We start from the raw sequence: 27,973 nt of genomic DNA on the forward strand, positions 1-27,973 counted from the left end.
TTTCTAGGCCTAGAAATGTCGACATTCAATTGTTTTTTAAGGAAACTCAAATCAATAATGAAACTTGTTTTAGAAATTATAATTAAAAATCATATTAAGTAAATCAAGTAATGCACTGGATGTGGGCGTGGCCTAGAACACCTGGACACGATGATTCTCACGATCGCATACCAAAATATTGCCGTTTGACATGATGGCCACTCCCTCGAGTCCTTTGAACTCCGAGTCACCGGAGCCCCAAGAGCCGAAGGTCTTCAGAAAACTGCCATCGGGATTGAAGATCTGTATGCGATTGTTGCCCGAATCGGCCACAAATATATAACCCTGATCATCCACAGCGACGCCACTGCAATTCCATACAATTATTAAACCCAATTTTAAATGGGTGCAATTCGAATTTCTTACCGTGGAAACTTGAATTGGCCATCGTCGGAGCCCTCGCCGCCCACTGTGGACAGCACCTTGCCATTAACATCGAATATCTGTGTCAAGTAAGAAACACAGGTTAAAGTAATTTCACATAATTGGATGGGTGCAAAAAGGACAGAGACAGAGAAAGTGTTGGTGTGGTGAGAAATCTGGAACATATTTTAATTAAAAATGTTCATGTGAACTGACAGCTTACCTGAATTCTGTGGTTATTCGAATCGGAAACAATAACACGATTCGTATTCGATACGGCTATATAATGCGGATGCTCAAGCTGGCCCTCGCCACGGCCACAGGAACCGAATTTACCAACGAAGGAACCATCGGATTGGAAAACCTGACCACCAAGACCAAGACCAACAGCAACAACAGCGACAACATGAAACGAAACGTATTCATAAGTTTTTTATCCAATTGCAATGTAATGCAGGAAAAAAAAACGAAAGAGAGAATAGTAAAAGGTATAACAACTTTCACAGCAACAGCAACAGTAGAGTCCAGCAGTCGAAGTTGAGTCAATCCAAGCACAATTCCACACAGAGTTCATCCCAGAGTCCATCAGTGTTCTGTATGTGTGTACACGAATATATTGCAGTTAAGCGCATGAAAATTGCTCTACCTCAATGTGGGCGTGTCAGTGGCTGAAGGCCAACGTCTGAGGTTGCCTTCTGCCTGCCGTAGTTCAAGTGTGACAAATTGGGCAAGACTCTCTCGAGCGAGGCTCAGTCTGAAGCTGCTGCCGTTGCTGTTGCCGTTGCTGTGCTGCTGCTGATGATTATAAATATTTGCATGCAAATGGAAAGAAGCAGCCATTACCTGCACTCTGTGGTTCTCCTTATCGCAAACGTAAATGAAGCCGAGTGCATCGGTTGTTACGCCCCAAGGATAATTGAATTTGCCATCTGCGGTGCCCTGCGAACCGAAGGCGCGCAGGAAGCGTCCTTGTGGATCAAGCACTTGTATGCGATGATTGTATCTGCAACATAGTAGAGAGACAGTTGAAAGGCAGCTCGTGTAAATGCCATGCGACAACATGATGCAAATTTAAAACTCAATACTCAACACATAATCGTATGCCATTTAAGAGAATTTCGTAAGCACTCCCTTTGCGCAGCAAAATACTTTTTAAATAAATAAAATTAAATATGCTCCTTAATGTGCTTGTCGTTGAGTTGAGTTTCGAAGAAAAACACTTGATTAAATTAAATCAAGCAGCCATTTTTGACACTCAGAAACAGTTGTAAGTAACAAAGAAATCTCGCAAAGAGGGATCTGGCTGCTTATAGTTTAAGCAAATTATTTCGAAATGGGATTACAATGTTCTTAGAAAACAACTCCACGATGAAGGTTTAAACTGGACAATAAATGAGTAGAATTTATGAAATTATATGCGGAATTTTAGAGAAGATTACAATATTCCAAGAAAAGGCTATTTTAACTTCATTACTCAACCTAATTGTTTTGCTGGTGACCCAATTTTCCCTTCTTGGAGTGAAACATTGATTTATTAAATTGTAAATAAATATTATATTAAATTTCACCCAATTAATTTTGATTTATAATTAAAACTGTTTCGAACGCATAAGTTCTTGAATTTCACTGAAATTTCAGCAAAGACAAATCAACTAGAAAATGCATAAAGCTTTTTCCATGCATCGTTGTTTATCTAAAATACGTTACTTTAATAGAGTTTGCCGGGCATGCAGCTGAGCAACAAAATGTGCAAAACTCTTCTCTTCATTAATTACAAAATGGCCACAGTCGAGCTCATTACTACGCCGGAACTTTAGGTGAGTGTGCGTATGGCAAAAGGGAAAGGGAGAGGACGACAGACTGTGACGCATTTTATACGCTTGGTTTTGGGAGTTAGGGGGTGATAGGGGGAGTTGCGGGGGTCTTTGACTGCCGAGGTGTTGGGGTGGGTGTCGGGGTGTTGGGCTTAGGCTAAGCCGCTTAACGTGCAAAATCAAAGTTGAGGCACACAATGAGCCGAGAGCCGTGCACAACGATGGTGCTTAACGAGATTTTTCGTCAGACAATGACAGCCCGGATGAAGCATGAAGATTGGCTGCCCAGATACACGTATGTAGCAAGTATACCAAAAAGCGGGGAATAAACAAGGCAACAAAAAAGGTTAGCAGTGAACATGAGGCTTAAACTGAGAGCTGGAACTGGGAACTGAGAACTGGAGCAGGAGACGCAACGCACATGTTTCTCATTAACGCGGCTATTATGCGCTTAGCCGTGCCAATTACCAGGACACGAGGTCCAGAACACACCAGCCACATGCAGCTGCGACCCCCAAAAGCATGGCAGCTAAGTCCGAGAATTAATCATGGACTATTGTTTCGACTTAATTAAAATGCAGCTGAGAACAGCAGCTCGAGCAACGGTCGAGTAACTCTCAAGCTGACTGCGGACAATTGGACAATCTGGATGTTTTAATGTTGAACTCACCTATCGGCTATGATGTACTGGCCAATGCGATTGACCGCCACGCCGGCGAGGCAATCGAATTCACCCTCGCCGTTGCCATACTCGCCAAACTCCTTGACAAAGATGCCATTGGAGTCAAAGACCTGGACGCGATGATTGCTCGAGTCGGCGACGACGATGCTATTGTCGGGACCGACGGCAAGACCGCGCGGCCACGTAAAGGATCCGGGCTCGCTCCCCCGGCCCCCCAATTGGAACAGCTGCTGACGCTTGCGGAGGTACACCTGCTTAGGGATAGTACCTGCCACTCCGGTTATACCGGCTGCTGCTGCTACCGTAGGGGACGTAGGGGAGCCTAGCCCGTTTTTTGACCCGTCATCATCGGATGAGGCCAGCTCATTCGCCTGGCGCAATGGCAAACCCAAGCTCAGACGTCGCGACACATCGCTCGCCGTGCTTCGGCCACTGCTTGACGCTCCCGTCGAGCCGGAGGCGTGACTGTCCCGGCTGCTGCCAACGCCGCTGCTGCTGCTACTGCTGGGCGCATCCTTTGAGCTCTTGTTGCCGTACTTGCTCTTCAGGTAGCGTGCCCAGGAGCTCAAAGCCTCGCCGTCCTTATTGTCCGTGGAGCTGCTGGCCAGACCGCTGCGCGAAGATCCCACGCTGCGATCCGTTATCGGCGAATTGTCGCGTGACTTCAACGCATGCGTCGAGCGACTGCGAGACAAATCACTGCCGCCATAGCCGCTGTATCTGTAAGATATAATTGTTGGATTAGCGGAAGGTTGTCGGGTCGAAAGTTGAGCGAGGCAGCTGGCAAATATCACAAGTTCAGATAAGTGTAATCACTCTGAGAATCAGTTTAATTACACCAATCCAATTAATTGTAGTATTCACGCAACTGTTCGAGCAACTCTCGTTCAAAGATTGATTTTGATTGTGGGATTGTTTCTAATGTGGATGTCGGCTGATTGATGATGAATGAGGCGCGCTACTGAAACGGCAAACTGCAAACTGCAACTGCGACTGAAATGGAACTGCGTGATGAGAGAGTTTCATGAGACTGAGCATGAGATTTGTACAGAGTGGGCAACTGTTTTCCAAAGAACTATACAAATTGTGGCTTGTTTCCTGTTAATTATCGGTTAATTTGTAACGCGCTAAGTAACATTTGTTTTTGTTTTTTTTTGGTTTACTGTTTCATTTGTTGTAGACATAGAAAATTAAATAAAAAATTATACAAAATGAAAAGAACTCAAAACGAAATCAAAAATATAATTATAACTTTGAATTAGTGTGTGTGTGTTTGTGTGTAGAGTGCAACATAAACGAGAACGAGAACGGAGAAACGTGGGACGAGCACGCAGATAAACTCATAAAAAAAATTATAAAATAAAACTCATAAAAAGATGTTTCAAAAATAATTCATCATCGCTCGTGACTATCAAGAGAGAGATAGGGCAGGTCGGGGGCGTGTGGCAGGGGCAATAGGCAAGGGACAAGGACGAGCACACGCACAATGAAAGCGCCCAGATATAGACACCGATTATATATATAAGATACTTAAGATATGCGCGATATATATATACAACCGTAATAGCATCCTATGTACAACTGAGAAATTTTGGTTCGGGATTTGTTTTCAATATTTTTTTTGCAGATATTTTTTGGTGGAATTGGATTCGATTGGTTGGTTGGTTGGTTGTGGTTACACTGCGCACCTTGAGGCCAAGTAAGCGGATGGCGAGACTGTTGTCGGTGACACGGGCTCATCCAGATCGTCGTCGTCGTTGCCAAACTGATGCGAGGAGCGACTGCGGGCTAGTCGAGTGCGACGCTCCTTCATGGCCAGATAACGGGAACGTCCCGTGCCGTAGCGGCTGTCCGAATCGTCGCCGGTGCCATTGGCATCCTCATCAAAGGAGGCGGTGGGCGTGGAGAGCGAGGGTTGCGCCACAATGGCGCTGCTCTTGCTTTTGTTTAGGAAGCGGCTTGTGTAGCTACGAAAAAATGTTGATTCGTTTTTGGTTTTTTTTTGTCTATTTTGCTTTTAACATTTCTATATTCTCTATTGCGATTTGTTGTTGCTTTTTTGCTGTATTTGCATTGTTGGTGTTGTTGTTGTTGTTGTTGTTATCGATGTTGCTGTTGTAGCTGTTGCCTTGCCAGTGTTGTGTTCAGTGTTGAGTGTTGTTCGGTGTTCGCTGTTCGCTGTTCGGTATTCGGTTTTATACGGTGTTCTGTGTGTGTTGCCTCGCACCTGGCTCAAAACTTTGTAAGCCCCTCACATTTCGGCAAATCCGCGACCGCTTAATGAACTAACTTTTAACTAGCTTAAATCTGTGTAACGAGTTCAAGTTCGGGTCGCAGTTAAAGTAAAGAGTAAGAGTGAAGTCGATGTCGGGTTCGGGTTCGGGTTCGGGGTTCGTCTACAACTCGATATGCTCCTACAACCCTGGTTCTCTTTGTGCTTTTTGGCTCATTTATTAGGCAACCAAATTCAATTAAAATACAAAACGAAAACGAACAAAAAAAAAAATTGACGGAACCAACAATGCGCTCGCAAAAGTTTCTAATTAAATTCACATTTCACATTATCGAAAAGTTATACAAAAGTAGCAAGAAAGTTAAGTACGAGAAATTATGTCGCCAATTGGCGACAGCTTGGCAGGATAGGTGGATAGATACAAGGATACAAAAGGGTACAAGGTAGTTTTGGTAGTTTGGTAGTTTGGTAGTTTGATTGGCAAAGCAACACAGCAAATTACAGAAAGTATAGATAGCAACTACGAATACAACAGTTTATTACAAGTAAAGCAACAACAAAAAGGATACACTTATCATACTATTTAATGCTACTCAAAAAATACTGTAAAAAAGAACACACAAAAAGCTCATTAGTTGAGTATTATACTGAAGCTGTAGCTGTGGCTGTTGCTGTTGATGTGGCTGTCACATCAACAGCTGCTGTGACGAGTATTCTGTGCGACAGCGCATAAAAGTAAGCAATGGGTTTTTTGTTGACTCTGTTTTTACTTTTTTTTGCATTGCTCATCGATTACATTCAATATGCCCTTGCAGTTCGACCAAAACAATGAAACAAACAAGAGGCACAAAAAATGGTTGAAATGGTGAGATGGTGAAATGGATGCGAAACAACTGATTCTCGTGGTATGTTTGAGTTGGTTAATTGCTTCGCACTTGTTTACAAGTTAACAAATAACAGGAAAAAAAGGAAACACTGTATAAAATCAGAATCAGAAAACTGCTGCTGCAGCATTCAATGGCATGCAATCAATGCGATGGCAACAAAAAACAAAAAAACCAATGAAATGCGGGCAAGCTGCGAAACCAAATTCCTCACATACTCTATATACTATATATATATATACATAAGCTCACTTGAGCATATTTTATTGTTACGTCGAGAATGTCGCTTTAAGCGCACCAAAAAAACAATGGCAAATCACAGCTCATAATATTTGAACAATTGCTTCGCTAAGAACAACAGCTGGCTGGCACTTCTTGATGGCATCAAGTTTTAATTATATTATCGAGAAATTTGTACCCAAACTGACCGAAAGGCTTCAATAAATATATTATTGACGCTGTAGTAAATTAGGAAAAGTACAGACAAAAACACAATGACAAAGACAGGACAGGACAGAACGTCGTTGAACCCTTTTGCTTCGCATTCGAAAGGTCACTGAAGTGCTGCTGCTGCTTTTGCTTCCTCAGCTGTGTGAATTGAATTGAAGTTGCTTTCAAGCCACTGAGTGGTGCTTTCAGCAACGCCATCATCTCTAACTTCCAGCCTCAGCAACAGCAACAGCAGCTCAGTGGCATGTGCGTCAACTTATTTCAAGTTCTAGTTGACTTGCTGCCTCACTTTCTTGCTTTAACCCCTTGCTACACAATCTGAATGTGCCTCATGACATGAAATTTAAGAAGAACATTTCTTTTGACTGTTCAAAAATGTCAGCCAGCACACATAAATTCACAGGAATCCCGCTGGATTCTGCGAAAAATCGCAGCTACACAAAGCCATATAAATTCTCTTTTATTTAATGTGCTCAAAGTAAAAAGCACAAACGAAACAATGTCAGCGTTAATATATATTATTATAAAATTTATAATAATTTAGTCTATTTGTCTTTTTCTTCGTATTCTATTTTCGCATTCTCAAATGTTTTGTTGTGCCTCCTGGGGTTAAGTGAAAGCCTTTGTCATTGTCTGAGCTCTGATGCTTGGGCAACCCAACTTTGTATGCGGTGCGCTTGTTAGTTTCTTGTTAACTTTCGAATGGATTTTAATGAATGGGGCTGATTGAAGTATGGCATAATGGCTGACTGGAGAATTGAATAAATAGTCAATTTCGGTGAATGCAGTTGCACATTTAATGGGCACAACAAATATGAAAACATCACACAAAAAAAAAACAAGCGGAGAAAAATGGGGGAAAGAGTTTTGAGGGGCATCTCTGCATCTATTTATTTAATTTGACGTGTAACATCCGCAAGTCGCTTTCGGTAGCGGGCCCGGTAGGGTCTACTTATGTACGGTATGCTAAGGGGCAGTGCGCTGCAAAGACGAACACAGATACAGATACATAGATACAGCAAACAGTGTGAGAATTCAAATACAAATATATATTCGACGGCAAGGGGGGGAATTGAGGGAAAGTAAGGAGAGAGACGTTGACTACGAGCTTGTTTACCTATAGCTGGCTTTTTGGCTGTGGCGAAGGCGAAGGCGGCGCTGACGACGATTATGTAAAGGTTATGAACTTGACAATTAGACGCCACACGAGGCGTATGAGCAATATTATGGCCACTGCGATGCTAATGCCAATGTCACGCAGTAGTACAAAGCTGCAGCAGAGAGAAATCACATACAAACATATGGACATATAGACAAGAACAACAATATAGAAATGGCAACTGCAACGGCATATTGAACACTAAATAGAAATCAATTAATTTCATTAAGCATATCAATTTAATGGCAATTGTTTGTACAAATAACAAAAATATTAGTAGTTGTGTGTGTGTTTGTGCTTGAGCATATTATGTTACTAATTGCAAAGTTAAATTAATCACTCGTAGTTTGCATTAATGTAATTTGATTAATGCAACTGCATCCACAATTATCAACTAGCAAATAAAAAACACACAATTAGAGACTGAGTAAATGCAATTTGCGAGCATGAAATACCCTTTGCAGTAAATGACGATTATTTACTTTAATAATTAAATGAGTAATTTAATCACTCAAAATAATTAAATTGCAACTTTAAAAGTCACATAAATCAACTGCAAAAGTAATTAATGTCCTTAGACATATTCGCAAATATTTTCATTTATTGTAAAATGTTAAAGTCCTAAGAGAGTAAGTTCATTTATTTTGCATGCCTCTTTTGAATGTGAGTGAATGTGTGTTTGTGGCCATTAATTATTTTACTACTTTAAGGCCATAATCAATAAGCAAACATTAAAACATAAGCCATGCACAGATTAGCCAATAAATATTGAATACTTTTTTACTGCAAAACTTGGAAATTCGGATGGAAATACCTGCTGCTGCCGCTGCCGCTGCCATAGCGATCCTCGTTCTCGCTCAGATGATGCGGAGCAGGCACAGGTCGAGTGCGTGTCGCGCTGCTGCTGCTGCTGCTGCCACCGTAACCGCTGCTGCTAGTAGAGCTAGGTGTGGCATAGCTGCTGCGTGATGTGGCAGCGGTGTCGTCTCGCGAAGCACGTCGTGCCTCCAAGCGATCCCGATACGAGCTGCCCGATGTGGTGGCTGCTGTTGTGGAGCTGGCTGCACTGCTGGGCGTCGATTTGGTGGCACTGCTGCTGCTGGTTGCCGCACTCGTCTTGGGCTTGCTCTCCGCCTCCGACTCGGACTCCGATTCGGAGCTTGTCTCCTCCTCGGTGCTCGACTCGGACTCGGCGGCCTTCTTCTTGCTGTCTGCACCATTCGTCGTAGTTGCCGGCGTGCTGTGCTGCGGCAAGAAGCGACTTACAAACGGTTTCTTCTCGGGCGTCGCTGTCGCCGCAGCTGTTGACTCGCGTGTCGTCGAGTAACGCGCTGTGCTCGCTGCCTTCTGTTGTGCACTGCTGCTGCTGCTAGGCGCTGCACTGGCAGCTGCTGCTGCCGCTGCGGCCGCTGAGCTGGCAGAGCTTTCGGTGGAAGCGCTGCTGTCGCTGCTGCCGGAGCGTTGGGTCTTCTTTACCGCTGCCACCTGGGCGGAGACGGCCGGTTTGGACTGTTGGGTAGGAGTAGGAGTTGCATCAGAGTCTGTGGCGCTGTCAGCCTGTTAGTTGTTGTTGATGTTGTTGTTTTTGTTGTTGTTGTTGGGTTGCAAGCGAGCAAAACGTAACGAAATGCAAAAGTAGAGAGAAAGATATCGATATGCGTATGGATGATGACTGTGGCAATGACTATGCATATGGACAAGGATTCAGGATATTGTACTGGACATTTGCAATTGACAACGATGTGTGTGTGTGGGGGTGTGTTATGTGTGTGTGGGAGGATGCGTTGCGGGGCGCCTGGCGTTTGTCAAACTCAGCCATGGAACACAAAATATGACGCACGCCGTCGCCAAACGCTGACATAGTTTTTGCCGAGAGTGACTCGTAACATTTGCATGAATTCGTTTAAATAACTAAAAATAACCCATTTCCATATCCCTTAGAAAATGAGTTCATCAATTTGCCGTTATTTGTGGCCATCGATATTTCCGGAAGGTATCGAGCGACCTTTTTGTGTATGTGCGCAGTCTGCACATTTAAAAATGCCAAAAATACTTGGATAACAAAACAAGACAAATATGCAACGAGTGCGCATATGTCACACACACACACACTCTAATACTAATACACACATACCAACAGGAAGCAGCAACGCTGACAGACATGATTGAAATGTTCCCATTGAACTGCGATTTGTGTAGCAGCGACAATGTAGTGCACGGGCAAAAAACATTGTGCGAAAGAGATGAAGGGCAGAGAGTGACAGAGACACCCACTCACAATCACACACACACAGACGCATACGCATACGCACAACAAATATATATACAGCGGACATCAGAAATTTGTGACAATGAAATAAAAAATACAACGAAAAAAAAACACATACAAAGAAAAGGAAAAGGCAAAGATAAATGAGATTCGGGCTTTCGCTTGGCGTTTTGGCGGTTTATTTAGCTGGTTCTGGTGTTGGCCAAAATCGAATAGAGATATTTAGTAAGGTTTAAGCAAATTAACATCACTACCACATCGTTTGTCCACTTGCAAAAACAATGAAATAGAAAGAAAGAAAGAGATACAGATAGACATAGACATAGAAAGTTTATCTTCAAGTCACTTTGGTTTTGTTGGTTTTTGTTTGATTTTCACATATAAAATTTCGTTTTATTTGTAACTTTTTGCAGTCTCTAACTAAGCATAAAACGACAAGGTAATAGATGTTAAATTACTAGTATGTATGATGAATAAAAATGGTTACGATTACGAGTATGCCTACAAAATTTTGTACAATTCATAATTTCTGATGTCCCTGCTTTGGGTCGTCACTCTTTTTAAGAACAATAATAATGAATTCTTCGCTTTGCAAGTAGTGTATTGAATATTCTGTTATGCCGGAGTGCATTTACGGCCATTAGTCGATTAGGTTTTTTATATTATTATTATTATTGTTGTTGTTGAAAAGGTTGGACCCAAAACAGCATTAAAATAAAATGAAAGGCGCTCACAAGACAAAAAAACGGAACGGAACGTGAAATAAATAAATAAACGAATGAAACTTAACGTACACATAAAACAAAACATTTGTTAGGGCGCAGAGTAAGAAGGTAAAAGGTATAAACAGGTGAACAGGTCAACAGGTAACAGGGTAACAGGTAAATTGGTAAATAGTTAACGGTTAACAGTAAGTAATTTTTTGCTTTTGTTTCGTTACAGACTTACGGAGCAGGGGGAAGTGTGAAAAGTGAACACAAATAAAGAAGAGTTTTGTTTTATTTTGATTTGTTTTGTTTTGGACAAAAACACAGTTGGCAAACATGGCGTATACGTAACACAAACAACAGAATACTGTGCAGCAGCTTCGTGACACGTGGCAGCTTACAGACAACAAGCTGCGCTGACTGACTGACTGACTGACTGGTTAACTGACTGACTGATTGAAACTAATCCTCATCCGTTTCATACTCCTCCTCATCACCATCTTCCTCTGGCTGCTCTACAATCGGAGCTTGAGCCTCACCCTCAGCTGTGTGCTCAGAGTCCGAGTCCGTTTCGTCGTCGGTCACCTCGATTTCCTCCTCTGTATACTCATCTTCGTCATCCTCTTCAGCTATGACAACCGCCTCAACTGATCTCTCTGGCTCCTCCTTATGACTATCGCTAATGAGCTCTTGCTCATGCTCATCCGCCTTCTCCACGAGCTCTGTCTCTGGTGGCACCACATTAATCACAGGCGGCTCTCGCTCAGCCCGCTCATCGCTCTCCTCACTTTCACTGGCTGTCACCTCGATGTATTCATACTCGGAGGAAGAGTCACCATCATCTTCCCCTACCGTGGGCACCGTTAAAAAGTCTGTCTGTTGCTTTGTCTCTGGCTGCTGCTGCTCTTCGACTCGCTGCTCCTCTTCGACTTGCTGCTCCTCTTCGACTTTCTGCTCCTGCTCTGCCTCACTCTCACTTCCAGTCTCGCTCTCAGTCTCGCTGCTGTCGCTGCCACTGTCACTGGCCGCATCGTCATCTTCTTCCTCCTCTTCTTCTTCTTCTTCATTTGCCCCACTCACACTTACCTCGGCTCGTGCTGTCGTCGCCGCACTACGCACTGGAGAAGCCGCCGCCTGCTGATTACTGCTGCCGCCATCGCTCTCCTCGCTGCCTCCCTGTCCGCCACGCTTCAGTGCCGTCACACGCTCCGTGTTGGGACGCTGCTCGCTGCTGGAGTCCGTTGTCGTTGAGCTTGCCGCACCACTCGATGTGCCAGTCTTGCGCTTTTGACGCGCCAACTCATCCTCGTCGGCGGCTGCGGCGGATTGTTGATTCTTTTGCTGCTGTCGCTGCATTGCTGCCTTCTGGGCCTGGATGGCTGCTTGAACGGCGGCTTGAGCTGCAACTGCGGCATCGGATTTCTTCTCCTTCTTCTCCTTGCCAATGTCCGCGAGTCGCTGCACCACGCGTGAGCAGTCGCTGAGGCGAATGATGCCACTTAGCTGACCGCGCGAAACATCCTCGCTGTCGAGCACACGATCCTTGCGCTTCTCGATCTCTTGCTGACGCTGCTGCTGTTGCTGCTCGCTGTCCGAGTCCTCATTCTGATGGGAGCGCACAAAGCGCGAACGGAAACGTGACGATTTGCCAGCACGACTTGCCGGCTCGTTCTCGTAGTCGTTGTCGTAATCGTACTCAGAGCGTCCGTAACGATCGCCATAGCGATCGCTGTTGTTGTTATCTTTGGCAATGCGCTGTGGTCGCTCACCGAACTTGCGACCGCCCAGCACGGGCTCATCGTTATAGCCACCACGTTCCTCCTGTTGACGGAACTGTGTGGCCAGGCGATGATCACTCTTGGAGCGCATCAAACCGGGTTGCAAGGTGGTTGGTGGTGCCAGATGTGAGCTGCTCACGGAGCCACCGGGCGTTGAGTGTGGCGCTATGTTGAGATCACCAAAAGTGGCCAAATTCATGACCAGCTGGTTGGGATCAATGGAGACGAGGAAGCGCACACGGCGACTGTAGTCGTTGTTCTCATACTCAAAGTGCCGAAGGAACTCGACGGTCTTCAAGAAGATCTCCTTGGTGTCCATCAGTTCGCAGTCATCCCATTCGACGGTCTCGTTCATGTATTTGTCCACGATGTCACAGTTGCTGGTGATGTTGGTTATCTCCAGGTCCAAGTTCTCCTTGAGCGTCATCAGATTACGTAGCTCCACGGCCAAGTAGCGATCGATCTCACCTTTCAGCTGATCGGATCTATCCTTGATGGCCTTGGTGATTCGTCTGTAGATCTCGTCGATTTCCTCTGTCACGCTTATCGCATTCGTTTGGAGACTCATCGTGTTTTTCTCGATGATGGCCAACGAGTCCTGCAGCCTATGCAAACTGCGACGAATCTGTCAGTGAAACAATTGATTAGCATAAGAGAAAAGAGTATCGTATATTAATGGGTGCTCACCTGTGAGTTGAAGCGGGTAATCTCTCGACGCAGTATGTCCATGTGGGCGCTCTTGCAGTCCTCGCAGATCTTCTTCTCGCAGTGAGCACAGTGTGAGAGATAGGCCTTCTCGGAGCAAACGCCGCAGCGTTCCATGATTTGACCTACAATTGGAGTGGAACATTAAACAAGGGGGTTTTATTAAATCATTCAGGAATTACATTGATGAATGAATGAATGAATGGGGAACAGTCAAAGTGAAACAGAGCTCTTTGAATGAAAACTTGAAAAGGAGTTAAAATTAGACTAATTGAATTGCAAGGAGCAGTTGAAACAAAATACAGAACATTGGAAAAATACAGAAAATTGAGCTAGCATTGTGAATATATATCGTTTCCATCGAGACAGTTGAAATGAAGTATAGAAAATTAAAATATAACGCTATTTTTAAATAATACAACATTGTAAACGCATGATTTAGAAGCAAATCTATTAAAAAGTAACATTTTATTTTACCATTTAACTAATTTGCCACATAAAATCAAACACCCGAACAGTGAACATAAAACAGATTAGTTCAAGCTCGAGTCTAAATAAAATTTGCATCTTCTTCACTCGAAACAGTTGCATCCAAAAACATAGATTTTAATAAAGAGCAATATAAATAAAACACTAACAATTGAGTACAAAAAATGTTGCCAAAGTGAAACTGTTGCAATGAAAACGATTGGCACGCATTCCAAAATTGATACTACAACAAAATTGCTTTTGCCAAGTGTCCAATATGCACATAGCATGTCAAATCCCAATCCCAATCCCAATCCCAGAACGTTCCCTGTGGCCACAAACAACTGTCAGGCAGTGCAGTGGCAGCCAAACAGTGCCACCCAACAAGCTGTCTATGTGGCTATGGCAATTTTTGGCAATTGCCATTCCAGTGAACGTGCAATCAATTGGCATTCCTTTTCGGCTTGTTTAGCATTGCCAAATAAGCAGGAAAAAGTCAAAGTCATGTTAACCGTACGCTGACTTGTCACACTCACTGTGTAAAACGTAAAACTGTGCAATCAAATGCCAACGGCGGGGGCCCGTTGACAGGCCGCTAAGCCATCAATTTTGCAGTGTTGGCAGCAGCTACTGCAGCTGCAGCAGCAGCAACTGCAACTGCGCTTATAAAACGCATAACACAGCAACAGGAATCATTCGCTGGCTGAGAGATGGGAGCGGAGGGGGAGCGTAGAGGGAACTAATGCGATTTCAAGAGTGTCGCCAAATGCAAGAAATCAACTGCACCTAAGCGTTATTCTATGTGTTCTAGATGTTTATGTGTCGTTGGCAGGCACATCCTGCCAGGACATGCCGATGTCTTGGCTCTGCCAAATGCAAATAACGAGCAGTCGCCTTCGTTCCCCCTCCCCATCGCCCACCACCCATCACCCGCACTGACAACAATGTGCAGTTGGAATCACAGTCACAGTCACAGAGTAAACTTTTCTGCATGAATTGGTGCCCCCCATCACCCTCTCCTACTATTGCTGCCAACTCTTTCCCTTGTCTGATGAACTCGCCTCTGCTCTGCAATCTCTGCTGTGCTGTGCTGTGCTGTGCTGTTCTGTGCTTGACAATAAACTTGCTACACCCTGAAAAGTATGCTATGTTGACTGTGCTGCGCCAATAGTTGGCTGTATTTTCTTGTGTAATCATATGGAAAAGTGAATTTGCAAATACTACATGAGATTGCGAGTCCTTGTATCATGGCATCCAGTTATCCATAACATGCGGCGGCTTGAAAGGATTTGCCCAGTAGCAGCAGGAGCAACATCAACTTTTGCTCATTGTCTATAATACAGACATTTGCATAGCAATTGCAGAAAATTGTCAAAAATACTTGATGCTTTGTCTGCTTATTAACTGTTTGATACTGATTGCGAATACACTCAGCACTCAGCACACAGCACAGCACACTCAACACTCAAAACTGTGCTGCTAACAGCTACTATTTGCATTTACTGATGAGTGTCGTTCTCATTGTCGTTGTCGTTGTCGTTGACGTTGTGATTGTCATTTGCAATTTGCTTCGACTATCAACTTTCAAGTTATTTGCATAGTCATGGTTACAACCTGATCCTCAATATGCGCCGCAATGTAAATTATTCAAACACAACGAGCGAGACACCACACAAAATGAACCAAAATCAATTTACGTTTTGCTTAGTTTTAATTGCTAACAGCATGACCAGAAAAGGGGGAGAGCAAAGGGAGCAGGGAAAACGGCGACAAAACACACACAAAGCAGTCGATTTTTAATTGGAAACCAAATATTATGGCAATGGCATTTGCTTTTTGCTTTTTTATGCCCTTTTTGTTTTTTTGGTGTTTTTAATTCCTTTGTGTATCTTTTTTGCTGGAGAATTTAATTAAAGTAACGCAAAATTTGTTGCAAAGCAAAAATGTATTAATATCTACTTTGTTTTTTTGTGTTGTCGACTTTGTGCCGGGCCAAAAAGTTGCAATTATCACAATGCATAAAATGCCTTTAACAATATATATTAAAAATATTTTATGCAAACAAAACGCTATGAAAATCCATTTTCAATGTGCAAATGCCAATTGCAATTTCATCTTTCATGGCCTTTTGCACAGCAATTTCATACACGATGCCGTCAAAAGGATATCCAAACAGTCAGACGGACAGACAGACAGATGGACAGTTAGGCAAACACAACGAGCAGGCGAGAGAGTGAGAAAGAGAGAGAGTGAGAATACATTTGGATAGACAAAATGTCAGATACAGTTTTCAATTTTTCAGCTCTACTTAAAATGCAATAACAAAATTCCATTCAAACGCTCTGTTTATCTTTGCCAATGAATATTCATTTAGTTTTGTAGAATGACTGATGATTCCACTTGCAATGGCCAGCGAGGGGGAGGAAAGCGGGGAGCAAAACTCACCTGAGGTGGGATCCGGTAACTCGCCGGTAATTTCAATATGCAGCTCCAGAAAACGCTGAAGCGTAACGTTGGTGGGAAAGGCCTGCACTCCATTGTAGGGTATACGATGTTCGGCACGGCACTCGGGGCATTTGACCTGCAAAATTGTGTAATTAAAACGTTGAGCAAACCAAGCTATCAATATCATTTGTTAATTGTAATGTAGCACGCTTTAAAAACCTCACAACATATCGAATAATTTATAATGTTGAGGCATCTTGAACGTGTCGCAATTGCTTGATCTCTGTCCACGCCTGACTCCAAGAGAGCCAAGAGCGGTGGCTTAACTCTGGTGCTTTTGGCAGAGGCTGAAGACAGTTATTGGTAACAGTTTTTGGCAGTTCGCCCAACGGATGCGCTACACAATGGCAAAATGCTTACCAATTATTTGCGTGTTGCTGGCGTAAAGCCAAAACAAATTTAAAAATACACACACACACACACACACTCACACACACGCACACAATCAGAGAGTGAGAAGCGGGGGCTATAAGTAGCGAAGTAGACACATATTCATTTTTATATATAGTATGTATAGATAAGTACGTGTATGCGCCTGGTTTATATGTAAATTTTATAATTTTTCAGCAGCGGAAAACACAACAGCAACAAAGACACGAACAAGAAAAGAAACTGACGAAAAAAAAAAAAGAATCAAGCAAAGCCAAATCGACGCAAATGCGCCGCAAGCGACAACAACGAACGAGGCGTAAAGAGGGGAGAGAGAAAAGAAATTACGTACAAGAAAAACAAAAAGAAAAACCCAACTCATTTCGTTTCGTTTCAATGTTGAGTTTGCCTTTGGACACATTTTGTTTTCATTTCCCTCATGCGATTTTTCGGGCTTTTGCCGAGCGATTTATTAAGCAGCTTTTGGCATGTGACGTAGCCGCTGAATAAATACGCCGCATTTACCAAAGATTGCCTCACACACACACACACACACACACACACACACACACACACACACACACACACACAGACTCCACACGCACCCAAACCATTTGGCTTATGCATTTGCTGTGATTATGATTTATGACTTCTTTTCCTGATACAAATTTATATACCATTGAAAGAGAGTGAGAGAGAGTGAGTGAGAGAGTATGTGACAAATAAGTAATCTTACCTGACGTCGCACATAGTCGACCAATCCCTCCATGCAGGGCTCCATGCAGAAGGAGTGCTGGCATGGCAGCAGCTTCGGTATGCGATACCTGTCCAGGCAGACGCAGCACGTCAACAACTGTTCGAATTGTTCCATGGTTCACTGCAAGATCAACCGAGAAATAGAGAGGAAGAGAGTGGGCACATCATTAGACTTGACTTGATTTGATTAGATAGCATGAGAGAGACAAAGTCCTGTCAATTTGATATTCATATCATTATAAATTCGCGTACCTCCCGCCGTTAAGCTTATCATAAGATGTCCCAACTGCCTGCCTCCTGCCCCCCAGTCGTAAGCTGTCCCCACCAAATCGGATTGCTACATTACGAGTCCTTACATTCGAATAAGCACAAGGACAGACCCACCAACAGTAACAACAGCAAAAAATGCAGAAACAAAAGAAGCGAAACAAATATCAGGCCCAAAAAGAAACAAAAACCAGCGGCAGAGGCATACAATAAATTGACCATTTCAGCGCCATTGTCGTAAATCGGGGAGCCTCAGCTTCAGTTTCACTTGCTTTCACCCCACCTCCCCCATCCTATGGTGGGTTCATTTAGCCTTGGCAAATATTCTAAGCCACAAATCTGCTTACAGCCTGGCTTCATTAAAAGCGGTTTATTTAAAAGTACTCAATGCGGCTCACACAAAAATGCGGCCAGCAAATGTAAATAGACATCAGGAGAAATGCGAATTCGAATGAGAGCGAAGATGATGCCTTGAATGGAGAGAGAGGTGTGGCATCATTGCAATTTAATTGCCAATAACTCAGCTTAATTATGAGCACACTTGAGGTGAGCCCCAAAGAGTCTGCACACACACTAATAGAGAAAGAGTGAATTTGAAGTATACTCCACACATCATTCAGTCAGCCACACAATGCGTTGGCAAAGCAATCAAATCAGGCAACAAATATTTATTCTATATATAATACGAATATGAATACAACTAACTATTTGCAGCTCGTTTCATTTGCCGTAAATCGATTTTGCAGTTTCCAGTTTGCAGTTTTGCCCCCAAAAAGAACTCATTGAAAGCTCAACACAAACTGCAAACTGCAACAGCAATCAGATGAATGGAAAAATGAATTGCAAATACCTGTTAGCTCAATAGAAAGTGCAGTATTGAATGGAATTTGCAGATGCAAATCTTAGTTTGATGCGAAGCTTTGTGAAGTCATTTTCGCATCGAACATTATGCGAGTGAAATAAATTCCAATTGCATTTGACATTAAATCGAAGCAGAGAGTTAAATTGTGGCATTTTGCTTGCTTTAAAGCAACGCAAATGTTTCTATTCGAGTGCACAAAATTAGATTTTCATATTCACGCGCAAAGGGATTCGAGCGAAAGTGAAAAAGTAATTCAAGCAGTCAAAAGCTGGCAAGCTGGCAACGAGTGCAAATTCTCAACCGAAAATAAGCTAAAAATGCGCTGTGCTTTTAATAATAAAAATGACACACATTTTCCCCATCAAGCCCAAAAATATTTCCCTCATCTCTGCTCTATATGATGTATAAATAAATGCAATAACGTGCAATCTGCTGCCGTTGCTGTTGCTGCTGCTGCTGCTGTCGCGCATATTGCGTATACGCCACGTCAGCAGCCGACTCCGGACAGGAGCAAAAAGAGATACGTTACAGCCACGCCTCTCGTTACGCCTATTTGTATATGTGTGTGTGTGCAATGCGCACTTCCTGCACCAATAAATAAACATCGAAGTGCACCACTAATTGTCGTGTGCCTGTTTGCCATTATCGTGTGGAATATTTAAAGCGTTGCTTTAATGCGGCCAAAAGTTCACATTGTATGCTGCACCTCACACTCTTCACTTCACTACTCACTCCTCACTCGACTGGCAACAGGCGTTTGTCAGTTGTTGAAAAACTCATGCGAATGGCGTGCAATTAACTGGAAAACACGCTTAAAATCAAATTGAATAGAAATTTTGTCGTCCGCTCAAATTGTGCGTACTCGTAACGACTCTGTGTGCGGAGAGTTGAGCGAGAGAGGTGTGGTATGCTAAAGTGCGACGGGGAGGGGGGCGAGTTTATTTTGAATGGACTGGAGGCGTGGCAGTGGGAGCCACATGTGTGCGGCGAAACTAATTTTGCAATTGCATTTCTGAATTGGCGCTGAAAGGATTAAAATGAAAGGCACGCCCGGGCATAATAGGAACCATCAAGCAACGCGTCCTTCCTTCTTCCCCATTTCCCCTTTTTGTGTAATTCCGCTCGCCCGCACTCATATGTATTCTTAGTTAAATTTGGACAGCAAAAAGAGGCTGGGGGCGGGTCCTTTTGCCCGGACTTCAAAGCACATTCAATGCACAATTTGAATGGCCATAGAAAGCGGCAACTTTGTGGGGCAGCTTCAACCGATGGGAAACAAAATAGAACCCAAGAGCAGCTGAAGCAGCAGCAGCATCAAGGCTGAAAGTAATTTGAGAATATGTTTATGTCCTTGAGCGCACTGGCAGCGCTTTAATTTGCACTTCCATAAACAAATGCATTAAAAATAATATGCCCGAAATCCGAGCTCAGTAAAATCAATTACACAACGAGCTGGCTTTTGACAGCACCATTTGCCGTTTGGCTATTATAATTTGGTTAGGCAGCTAAAGGCGAACCGGCGACGCTTTCAAATTGAAATTGGAATTGTTTAATAAACAGAATGTGCAGACAAATATCTTACGAATATTTAAGCAAGTGATTGTCATCTTCGTTAAGCTGATAAAACTCAAAAGACTCTAGGGCTGAAATTTCAATTCAATTATTAAAACAATAAATATCTATCTATCTATCTCCTCTGCTCATTGATGAGCAGCCAATGAATTGAATTATCAATGAGCATATATTTGTTATTTATTTTGTCAGCCTTCCCTCTGTTATTGTTTATTCGCCGAATGCGCAGAGTGTGGGCAAGATTGATGGGGACAGTTGCTCAATGTTTTGTTATTCTACATCCAATACAACAGCCAAATACATCAAGTATCTTTTGCTATTTGTATGTGTGTACGAGTATATAGCAAAAGCATTAACCTTGATTTTTAAAATTAGCAAATTGTATAGCAAAACGAAACAGACGCATGGCCGGCGGAAACGGAAATGCTTGCTAATAGTTTGAGTTCATTACAGAAACGAGTTCAAAGACTTGCAGAGCTATTGACCCTGGACGCTTGCCAGCTGCAACAGCAACAGCAACAGCAACTGCAACTGCATCTTGTGAGTTGCAATATGTATTCTCAATCCTCATGGCAATACATCAATTTGCGCTGCTGTTTCGTATATGGGTCAGGCTATTCGCCAGCTGTCGCAAGTGACAAAAATCGACGGTTCGATGATGGATATAAAGCGATTGCCTGTCACAAGTACAAGAACAAACCGCACGCAGCGCAAAAGCAAATACGAAATACAGCAGAAGAAGAATACTAGCACGAAATACGAAATACGAAATGCGAATAGAAATTGAATTGCATAGAAACACAACAATTTGGGTCACACATTTGGCAGGGCCAGCGAAATGCAAAACCGCAACCCAAAAACCAAAAACACCCGCAACTTGTTCCCCTAGTTTCCTCCTCCTTTTCCGTTCACAACTCACCAGTAGATATCGGAAACAGTTTTTGCTCTTATTTTGTTGTTGTTGTTGTTGTTGATGCCACTGCTGCTGTGTCAAAGCGGCACTCAGAGGCAATCATAAAATGCAATTGGTTTGAAACTTGACTAGATAAAAGACCGTAACGGGTAAACGGATAGCGGGTAAGCGGAGAGCGCGTAGTAAGTGGTATCGGTTATAGAACCGATTCGTTTATTCAATTTATTGTGATAGTTGAAATAGTTGAAATATTTTCAGCTAAACGCGAGGCATCAAATCGTATATCGAATTGTACTCAAGCACTTTGAAGATTTGGTTTCTATTATTTTTTCAATTTTAATTACGTATATATAGATATACATTAAAATAATCGTTTCGAATTGCGTTAGAGAATTTTCATTTGAATTCGATGCGTTGCTAGTTTTTCGCAACGCGCCTCGTATAATTCGATTGGAAATGTAAAAACCGACTGAAGGCAGCTGAAAATTGCCAAGCACATGAGGCAACAACGGCATAAAAGCAAAGCAGAAATTAACACAAAAAAAAACAAGAGCACTGTATTATATTTTAAATATATACGAAAAATCAGCGCTGTGTGTGTATCTATATATAAGCATCTGTATCTGTATCTGCAGCAATACGTGGAGAGAGAGCCGTGAGACGACTGCGAGATACAAACAAACAAACGCGCGATCGAAATACACACGCCAAAAGATATTCTTGGCATCAACATCGTCGACGTCAGTGTGTGAGTATTTGTGAGCTAGTTGCGTATGTATGCTGCGTAGTCGCAGCAATATAGCTATAGCTATGCGCTCAGCTCATTAATGAGTTACATTTGTTGCACGTGTGTGAATCGAAATGAAGTTTTCACATTGTTTTCCTTTGACTTCAGACCACAAGAAAGCGCTGCTAATTGCGGCCTACAGCAACAATGTAATTTGCCTATCTAACACACACACACACAGACAGATGGAGAGAAAGAGAGGCAGAGATCTGGCCAAGGCGTTGACGTCATCAAATGACTGACTATTAATAAAGCTGCCGGCATTTGCCGTTAGCATCTTAAGTATCTTTGTGTGCGTGCGTATCTCTTTCTCTCTCTTTTTCAGTAAGTATTATGGGCCTCTGTATAGCCTATAAATAAACTCCATTGAAAACTGGAACGATATTTGGGCTATTTGAATTACGCTCCAGTTGCGACTGTTGCAACTTCACAAATACCTCAGCAACAATTTCACTTATAAACGGCAAATTAACAACTTGAATTTATTATTAAATATTAACACACATTGACAGCAAAAACAAGGAGAGAAATTCGCAACAAAGGCAAATACCATGCCATGGGGTCTATTAGCTCTTTGCCTGGCATGTGACGCTTTTTTGCAATTGGTTGAGCAAAGCCAAAGGGATTCGACGCTACGATGAGTTGGCAATTTTTGCAAGCAGACATACAAAAACCAACACACACACACCCAGAGCTCAAGGTCGAATCCGTGTGAGACCCTTGGAGGAGTGCGCAAGAAGCGCTAAAAATAATAATGCGATTTGCCCGGAATTCAACCGACAGACAGACAAACAGACAGACTGCAAAGCAAAGACTGTAGACCGTAGACTATAGACTATAGACTGTGTTGACGGCCTAAAGATAGCACTGCAAATTTAAGTGCTATAAATAGAAATCGCCGAGATAGAACAACATACAACTGCAGCAGCTGAAACTTCACAGACTACAGCTGGGAGTTGCGAGAAAAAAGAGTGTGAAGCGAGCCAGAAAGACTTCTTTGCATTTTTCAACTATTTAACTTGGCAAACTTCTGGCTATTAAGAACACTTCATTTATGGCTAGTTGCAGCCAATATCTTAATATCTTAATATTATTTCAACTTTACAATTTCCCAACAAAAGTTTCAACAAGTCTTCAGCAGTCAGGAATTTACGATTAAAAAAGCAATATCAATAAATTAAACATGAATATATCAAGGCAAGGTATTGCAAATCGAAAGAAATTAAAAAATAATTCAACGAATTCTGTGCTGAAAATTACCATCACTCATATTTAATTAAATTTATGGCCCGCATCTATCACGTTTAATTTAATTGTTTATTACCCATAAATTTGGCCATAAAACGTATAAAACAAATTGCATTTATTATTTTTGGTATTTTATGAATGAAAATCATATTTGTTTGAAAATTCAGTTGATTTGCGTAAAAGTTGCCGCTGCTAAGTGTGTTTCAATTATTAACTATTTAATATTTTTTATATACTGTTTACTTACAGTAGCTGTCGTTGTTTTGCTTCTTCCGCTCTGTTTCGACTTCCTGTTCCTGTTGTTTATCCGAGGCGCCCGTTGGGGCCCTGTTGCGTCGCTGTTAACTGTGTTGGCTGCAAATGCGAAACAAAGACAATGAGAGTCAGAAAGTGAAAAACACATAGAGAGAAAGTAAGGGAGAGAAAGAAATCGTTTCAATGCAGCTGCCAAATCGCATGATTAATCACTTGAGTTTTGGCTGCCATTCAGCTGCAATTAGACGAGGTAGCTTCGCCGCCATTTTCCACTTTCCACCTGCCACCCACATTGACATCGACATCGACATCGACATTCCACCCACCGCGTATTGCGTATTCGAGGTGAGCATGCATGACGACCACATCAAATAGTCCGGTAGCATACACGAATTGATGAATTTCGCCATTTGGATGCGTTATTGCATTCATTGTTTGCCTGCTCATTATCATTATGAGCTGAAGCCGCACCGTGGACAAAAGAACCGCAGCAAAACAATGTTGCCACATTGGCTTCATCGAGGGCCAGCATTAACAACTTCTGCCTGCATATTTCATATTCAACTTGATTGCAAATGTTTCGCTTAATTAACGAAGCAATATCATCTCAATATCGCAAGTGTATTCGTCGCTGCACTGACAAAACGCAGCCAACCTGAAGAGGTACAGCTTGCAGATGAGAATTATTCGAGAATTGGAAGCGTGGCAACACTTGCGATATTACTTTTCCTTCGACTGCATTCGCACATTCAGTGATTATCCATTTCGAATGCGCTGCAACGTTGTTCAATATGCAAATGAAACTCGTTTTTGTGTGTTCTAATTACGCTGCGAGTGACCTTGAACTTCGATATCACGCATACGCCGTGCGGTACACCATGTGCTGTGCCTCTGTCGCAGCAGCGAGCAGAGCTCTCGTTTTGTTATTGTTCCGCAAATCTGTTGCATACTTTTGGGCTGGCGGCTAACGAACCATGTGTGAAAATCGCTTTCCATAAATTGAGTGGCATTTAATCGGTGTATTTATTTGGCGCCTCGTGAAAAACAATGAACACGAAATGCCAAATGCAAATATAAATAAAAAGAGCAAAATAACAATAAAAATAGAAGTTGAGCAAAAACAACAAAAAAAAAAAAAAATATGAAAAAAAAACAATGTGTGTTAAAGCAAACAAAAAATTCGCAACATAAACAATCAGGTGTGGATACAAATCGAAAAAAAAAGAAACCGAAAAGAGCCATAAAAGTGCGCAAAGAGACAAAAGAATTTTTCGGTGCGCGAAATTTTGCTAAACAAAAACGAAAGAAAAAGGGAAAACTAATAAACGCGAAACCAAAAAGCAGAGCCAGATAGATGAGCGATGAGAGTTGAGAGAAAAAAGCAACACACACAAAGTAGAAACGAAAAAAGAAAGATTCGAAAAAAAGCTGAGTAAAATGTCGCTGATTGAATAGAACTAAAAATAACACGGTAACGCGGCGTATGAGCAATCTGCCGTGTACCGTGGCTAACTAAATACAAACTCATAAAAAAGCAAATACACGATTCATATGTATTTTTAATGTGATTATGCTAAAATGTGTTAATAAAACGCCCGCGATAGATATATGCATCAAATTTGAGCAGTAGCAACAACAAAACGAGATGAAAGTATTTTTGACAGCTTCACCAGCTGTGGGCGGTGGCGGCAGCGGCGGCGGGTGGTGTGGGGACAGTGCGGTGGCATTGAGGTGCGGTGACTCGGCGCTCTCCTGTCTGCCCAGCCAGGTGACATTTTCAGTTTTCAGCTTAATTTTGTTCACCAAATAAGAATTTTACATAATCAGCGCGCATCGAACGCAATTCACATTTCGCTTCAGTTTTTTTTCGGCTTGCAATTATGTTGCAACTTTGAGGCACTCACTTGGGGGCAACACTGCAATTCGACAATTTGAATTTGGTTAACTTTAGCACACTTATTCGCATGCCTCCGCGGCACGTTCAGTTGCACGAGTTGCGACTCGAGTCGATTCGAGATGAGTCGAGTTTTTCTTGGAAGGGGCACAAACACTTTCTTTAATCCTGCTTCGATACTCGCACTGGTGCTTTTGGCACCCTACGCGCTGCACGGCAGGTGTATGATCCTCTATATATATTCGATATATATATTTGTAAGGCAGATATATGCATATACTATATATAGGTATTTGTGCTATATAGCGAAAGAACTGGGGAAACTGCGACACGTCCACTCGCGAGCGTGCTACAAATGAAAATGAAAAGTTGCTCGATGCTGCTCTCAGCCAGCCAGCGGCAACAACTTTGATGATCAGCCGTTTTGAGGTGAATTTTATAAAAATAAAACGTGCAACAACAATAACAACAATAGATTGATAGAAAGAATTTCGTTTGCCGCTGTCCACTTTCACACCCCACAAAAAAGAAAACGACGATCCGCTCTTCGCTCTTCTCGCTCGATAAACCTCTTCTATTGGAGATCTTCTCTGCATTCTTTTCTACAATGGACATTGCATTTTCATTGTCGCTTAGCCCAAGGCTGTCATAATTTGCATATAGTACTGCGAGATGTTGTTGTTTTAATTGATATTATATAGAGCTTTTAATTATTTATATGTTCATTCTTTCTGCTTATTTCGCAGTTTGTTTCTTGGAACGCCCACACTCTCCGCACCTCCCCACAACTTATTCCAGCCCACGCATTAAGCCCAACAATGTATGAATCATTTTCTGGCTATTTCTCCGAGTATTTATAAAAGAGTATTCATATTTATTGATATGCGAGCATCGACAAAGTACGAGTACAAGTAAGTACATTCTTTGAATGCAAAATGCGAGTGTGAGTGCGATTGTGAGTACTCGAACTCGTACTCGTAGTCGCTTCCCCAAATTGTCTGCGCAAAAAACATTTCATTTCAATTTTCAAACTCATTAAATTTGAATGCTAAAATACAAGCAAGGCCTTTGGTAAGTAAAAGTAAGTAATTGTAAGATCGTATCTGAAATACCCTAGAAGTAAACTTTCATCTCATAATCCGTAATTTCACTAGAAAATAGTGTCAATATTATTCGACTAGAAAATAGAGTCAATATTATTCCACTAGAAAAGAGTCAATATTATTCTACTAGAAACATGTTCAATTTTGAATACTGAAATGTGAATTACAATTGCGTAAAATAATTTACTTGTCATATGAAATGAAATATGTAATACTGTCAAATTTTAAAGATCACAATCATTATTATTGATGTCTGCACTTTGACAAGTGTTATCAAAATAAATTTAATTTTCAATAGACAGCATAAATGGAAATAAAATAATATTAAAAGACTTGTAAATGATAACAAAACATGTAATTTATTTGCAGCAATGATAAAAAAAAGGGTGATTGCAATGAGCTTAAATAACGAGTTGATTTACTTTATTTGTGCCATGGTTTTCATTGTTATGATTGCCATAAAATAAAGCTTTGTCTTATTTCTTACTGAAAGAACGCAATTTATTGATGTTAATACCCAACAATACCCTGGAATAAAATCGACTCACTAAAAGGCAAGTTTGGTAGTTTGTGCGTTTGTGTGTTTGTGTGTTTGGGGGCATAACTTCAATAATTTTCAATTTATTTCATAGAGAGACGCATTATAAATGTTAAAAGCCTTTGGACCAGCTGCCACAACACACTGCAGCACAGTCCACAATACTTGCAACGCAATAGCAACGCTGCATATGTACTATATGTGTGTGTGTGTGTGTGTGTTGGTGACTGGTTAATGATCTGTGTACTTGTGTGGCATTGGCCTCTTCTGATGTCTGTGTCTGCGCGCTGGACTTCATTTGCGTTGCTATTAGACTGTTTGTCTTTTGTTTAACGCCCCCTGGCCGCAGTCACGCCCTCCCTCGAGCAACTGCGACTGCGACTGCGACTGCGACTGCAGCCGGACTGTCTGTCAGGCTATTGTCAATCTGTGCTGATGAATTTATGTTGTGATTTTTCCGCCAGTCATAGACAAAAGCTGCATGACTGCTTATGTGTATGAGTGTGTGCGTTGTGGCTGCTGCAATTTATGACAGAAATGCAAACTTTTCATTCTCATCAACAAGATGTCAACGCGTCGCAAATGATGTCCGCGTTGCCGCCAAGGCGCTGCGCTGCGTCTTCCTAATGATTGACTAGGTCATCCTCTTCTCTTTTTCTCTATCTATCTAACTCTCGCTATCTATTTGCCTTGTGGAAATGCGCATCTGAGTGCCGCTTGAGTGAATGCCACAGTCACAAGGAGGCTTGCAACATGTGAGAGTTTCTCACATGGTTTAGTTGGAATTTTATATCGATGCTAATTGCGGCATCAATTTGCCTGCATCATACGATGCTTCTTCGCCTCGTATTTGAAGTGGGAATCGTTAGGCTGAAGCATGATTAATTACAATTGATGGATGGCCAATTGGCATAACGAGGGGCCACCAACCAGCAGCATTATTAATGGACATCTATAGGCCCTCAGACTGTCAGACAGACACTCCGACAGTCCGACAGTCAGACAGTGTGTGTGCTCGGCTAATTGCTGCTGGGGCTGCGGCTACGGGAGATCCTTGTGTTGTGAATGGAGCAGTTAACTGGCATATAGTACTAGAGACTGTGGCAATAATAACGAATTAGCAAACAAGTAAAAAGCGAGGCCAGACACATCATTTCCAATAGCTGTTGACGCTTTAAGTGGGCGCAACTTGTTGAGCGACCCTCGCAAAGCGCAAATACAAAACTATGTTCGTCAGACAAATGGCGTTAGGCACATAATAACCAATTTCTCCAAATACGGCCATAATTATGAACGCCTAAACGACGAGTGTTTCCTTCTGTGAGTGTGAGTGTGAGTGTGTGTGTGTCTGTG

The 27,973-nt window shown here is 42.3% G+C and overlaps 1 protein-coding gene across 12 annotated transcripts; it reads right to left on the minus strand.

Annotated features, from left to right (window-relative positions):
- Positions 1 to 25,342, minus strand: LOC133840230 (RING finger protein nhl-1). 12 transcript variants are annotated; one of them, XM_062271934.1, is made up of 14 exons: positions 24,990 to 25,340; positions 23,078 to 23,184; positions 17,162 to 17,302; positions 15,997 to 16,132; positions 13,066 to 13,208; positions 11,687 to 13,003; positions 10,148 to 10,162; positions 8,439 to 9,133; positions 4,587 to 4,865; positions 2,887 to 3,618; positions 1,246 to 1,405; positions 626 to 766; positions 406 to 482; positions 1 to 346 (listed from the first exon to the last, which is right to left on the minus strand). In XM_062271934.1, exons 3-14 carry the CDS (start codon positions 17,294 to 17,296, stop codon positions 133 to 135), a joined length of 4,044 nt encoding a protein of 1,347 aa, XP_062127918.1. In that variant the 5' UTR covers positions 17,297 to 17,302; positions 23,078 to 23,184; positions 24,990 to 25,340; the 3' UTR covers positions 1 to 132. The 12 variants fall into 12 exon arrangements, with proteins under 12 accessions (XP_062127918.1, XP_062127927.1, XP_062127919.1 ...); XM_062271943.1 differs by lacking the exon at positions 10,148 to 10,162 and having other exon boundaries at positions 11,186 to 13,003; positions 24,990 to 25,342; XM_062271935.1 differs by lacking the exon at positions 10,148 to 10,162 and having other exon boundaries at positions 8,439 to 9,181; positions 11,720 to 13,003.
- Between the last annotated feature and the right edge of the window lie 2,631 nt (positions 25,343 to 27,973).

Source organism: Drosophila sulfurigaster, chromosome 3 (assembly GCF_023558435.1).
Source record: "Drosophila sulfurigaster albostrigata strain 15112-1811.04 chromosome 3, ASM2355843v2, whole genome shotgun sequence".
NCBI classification, from domain to species: Eukaryota; Metazoa; Arthropoda; class Insecta; order Diptera; family Drosophilidae; genus Drosophila; species Drosophila sulfurigaster.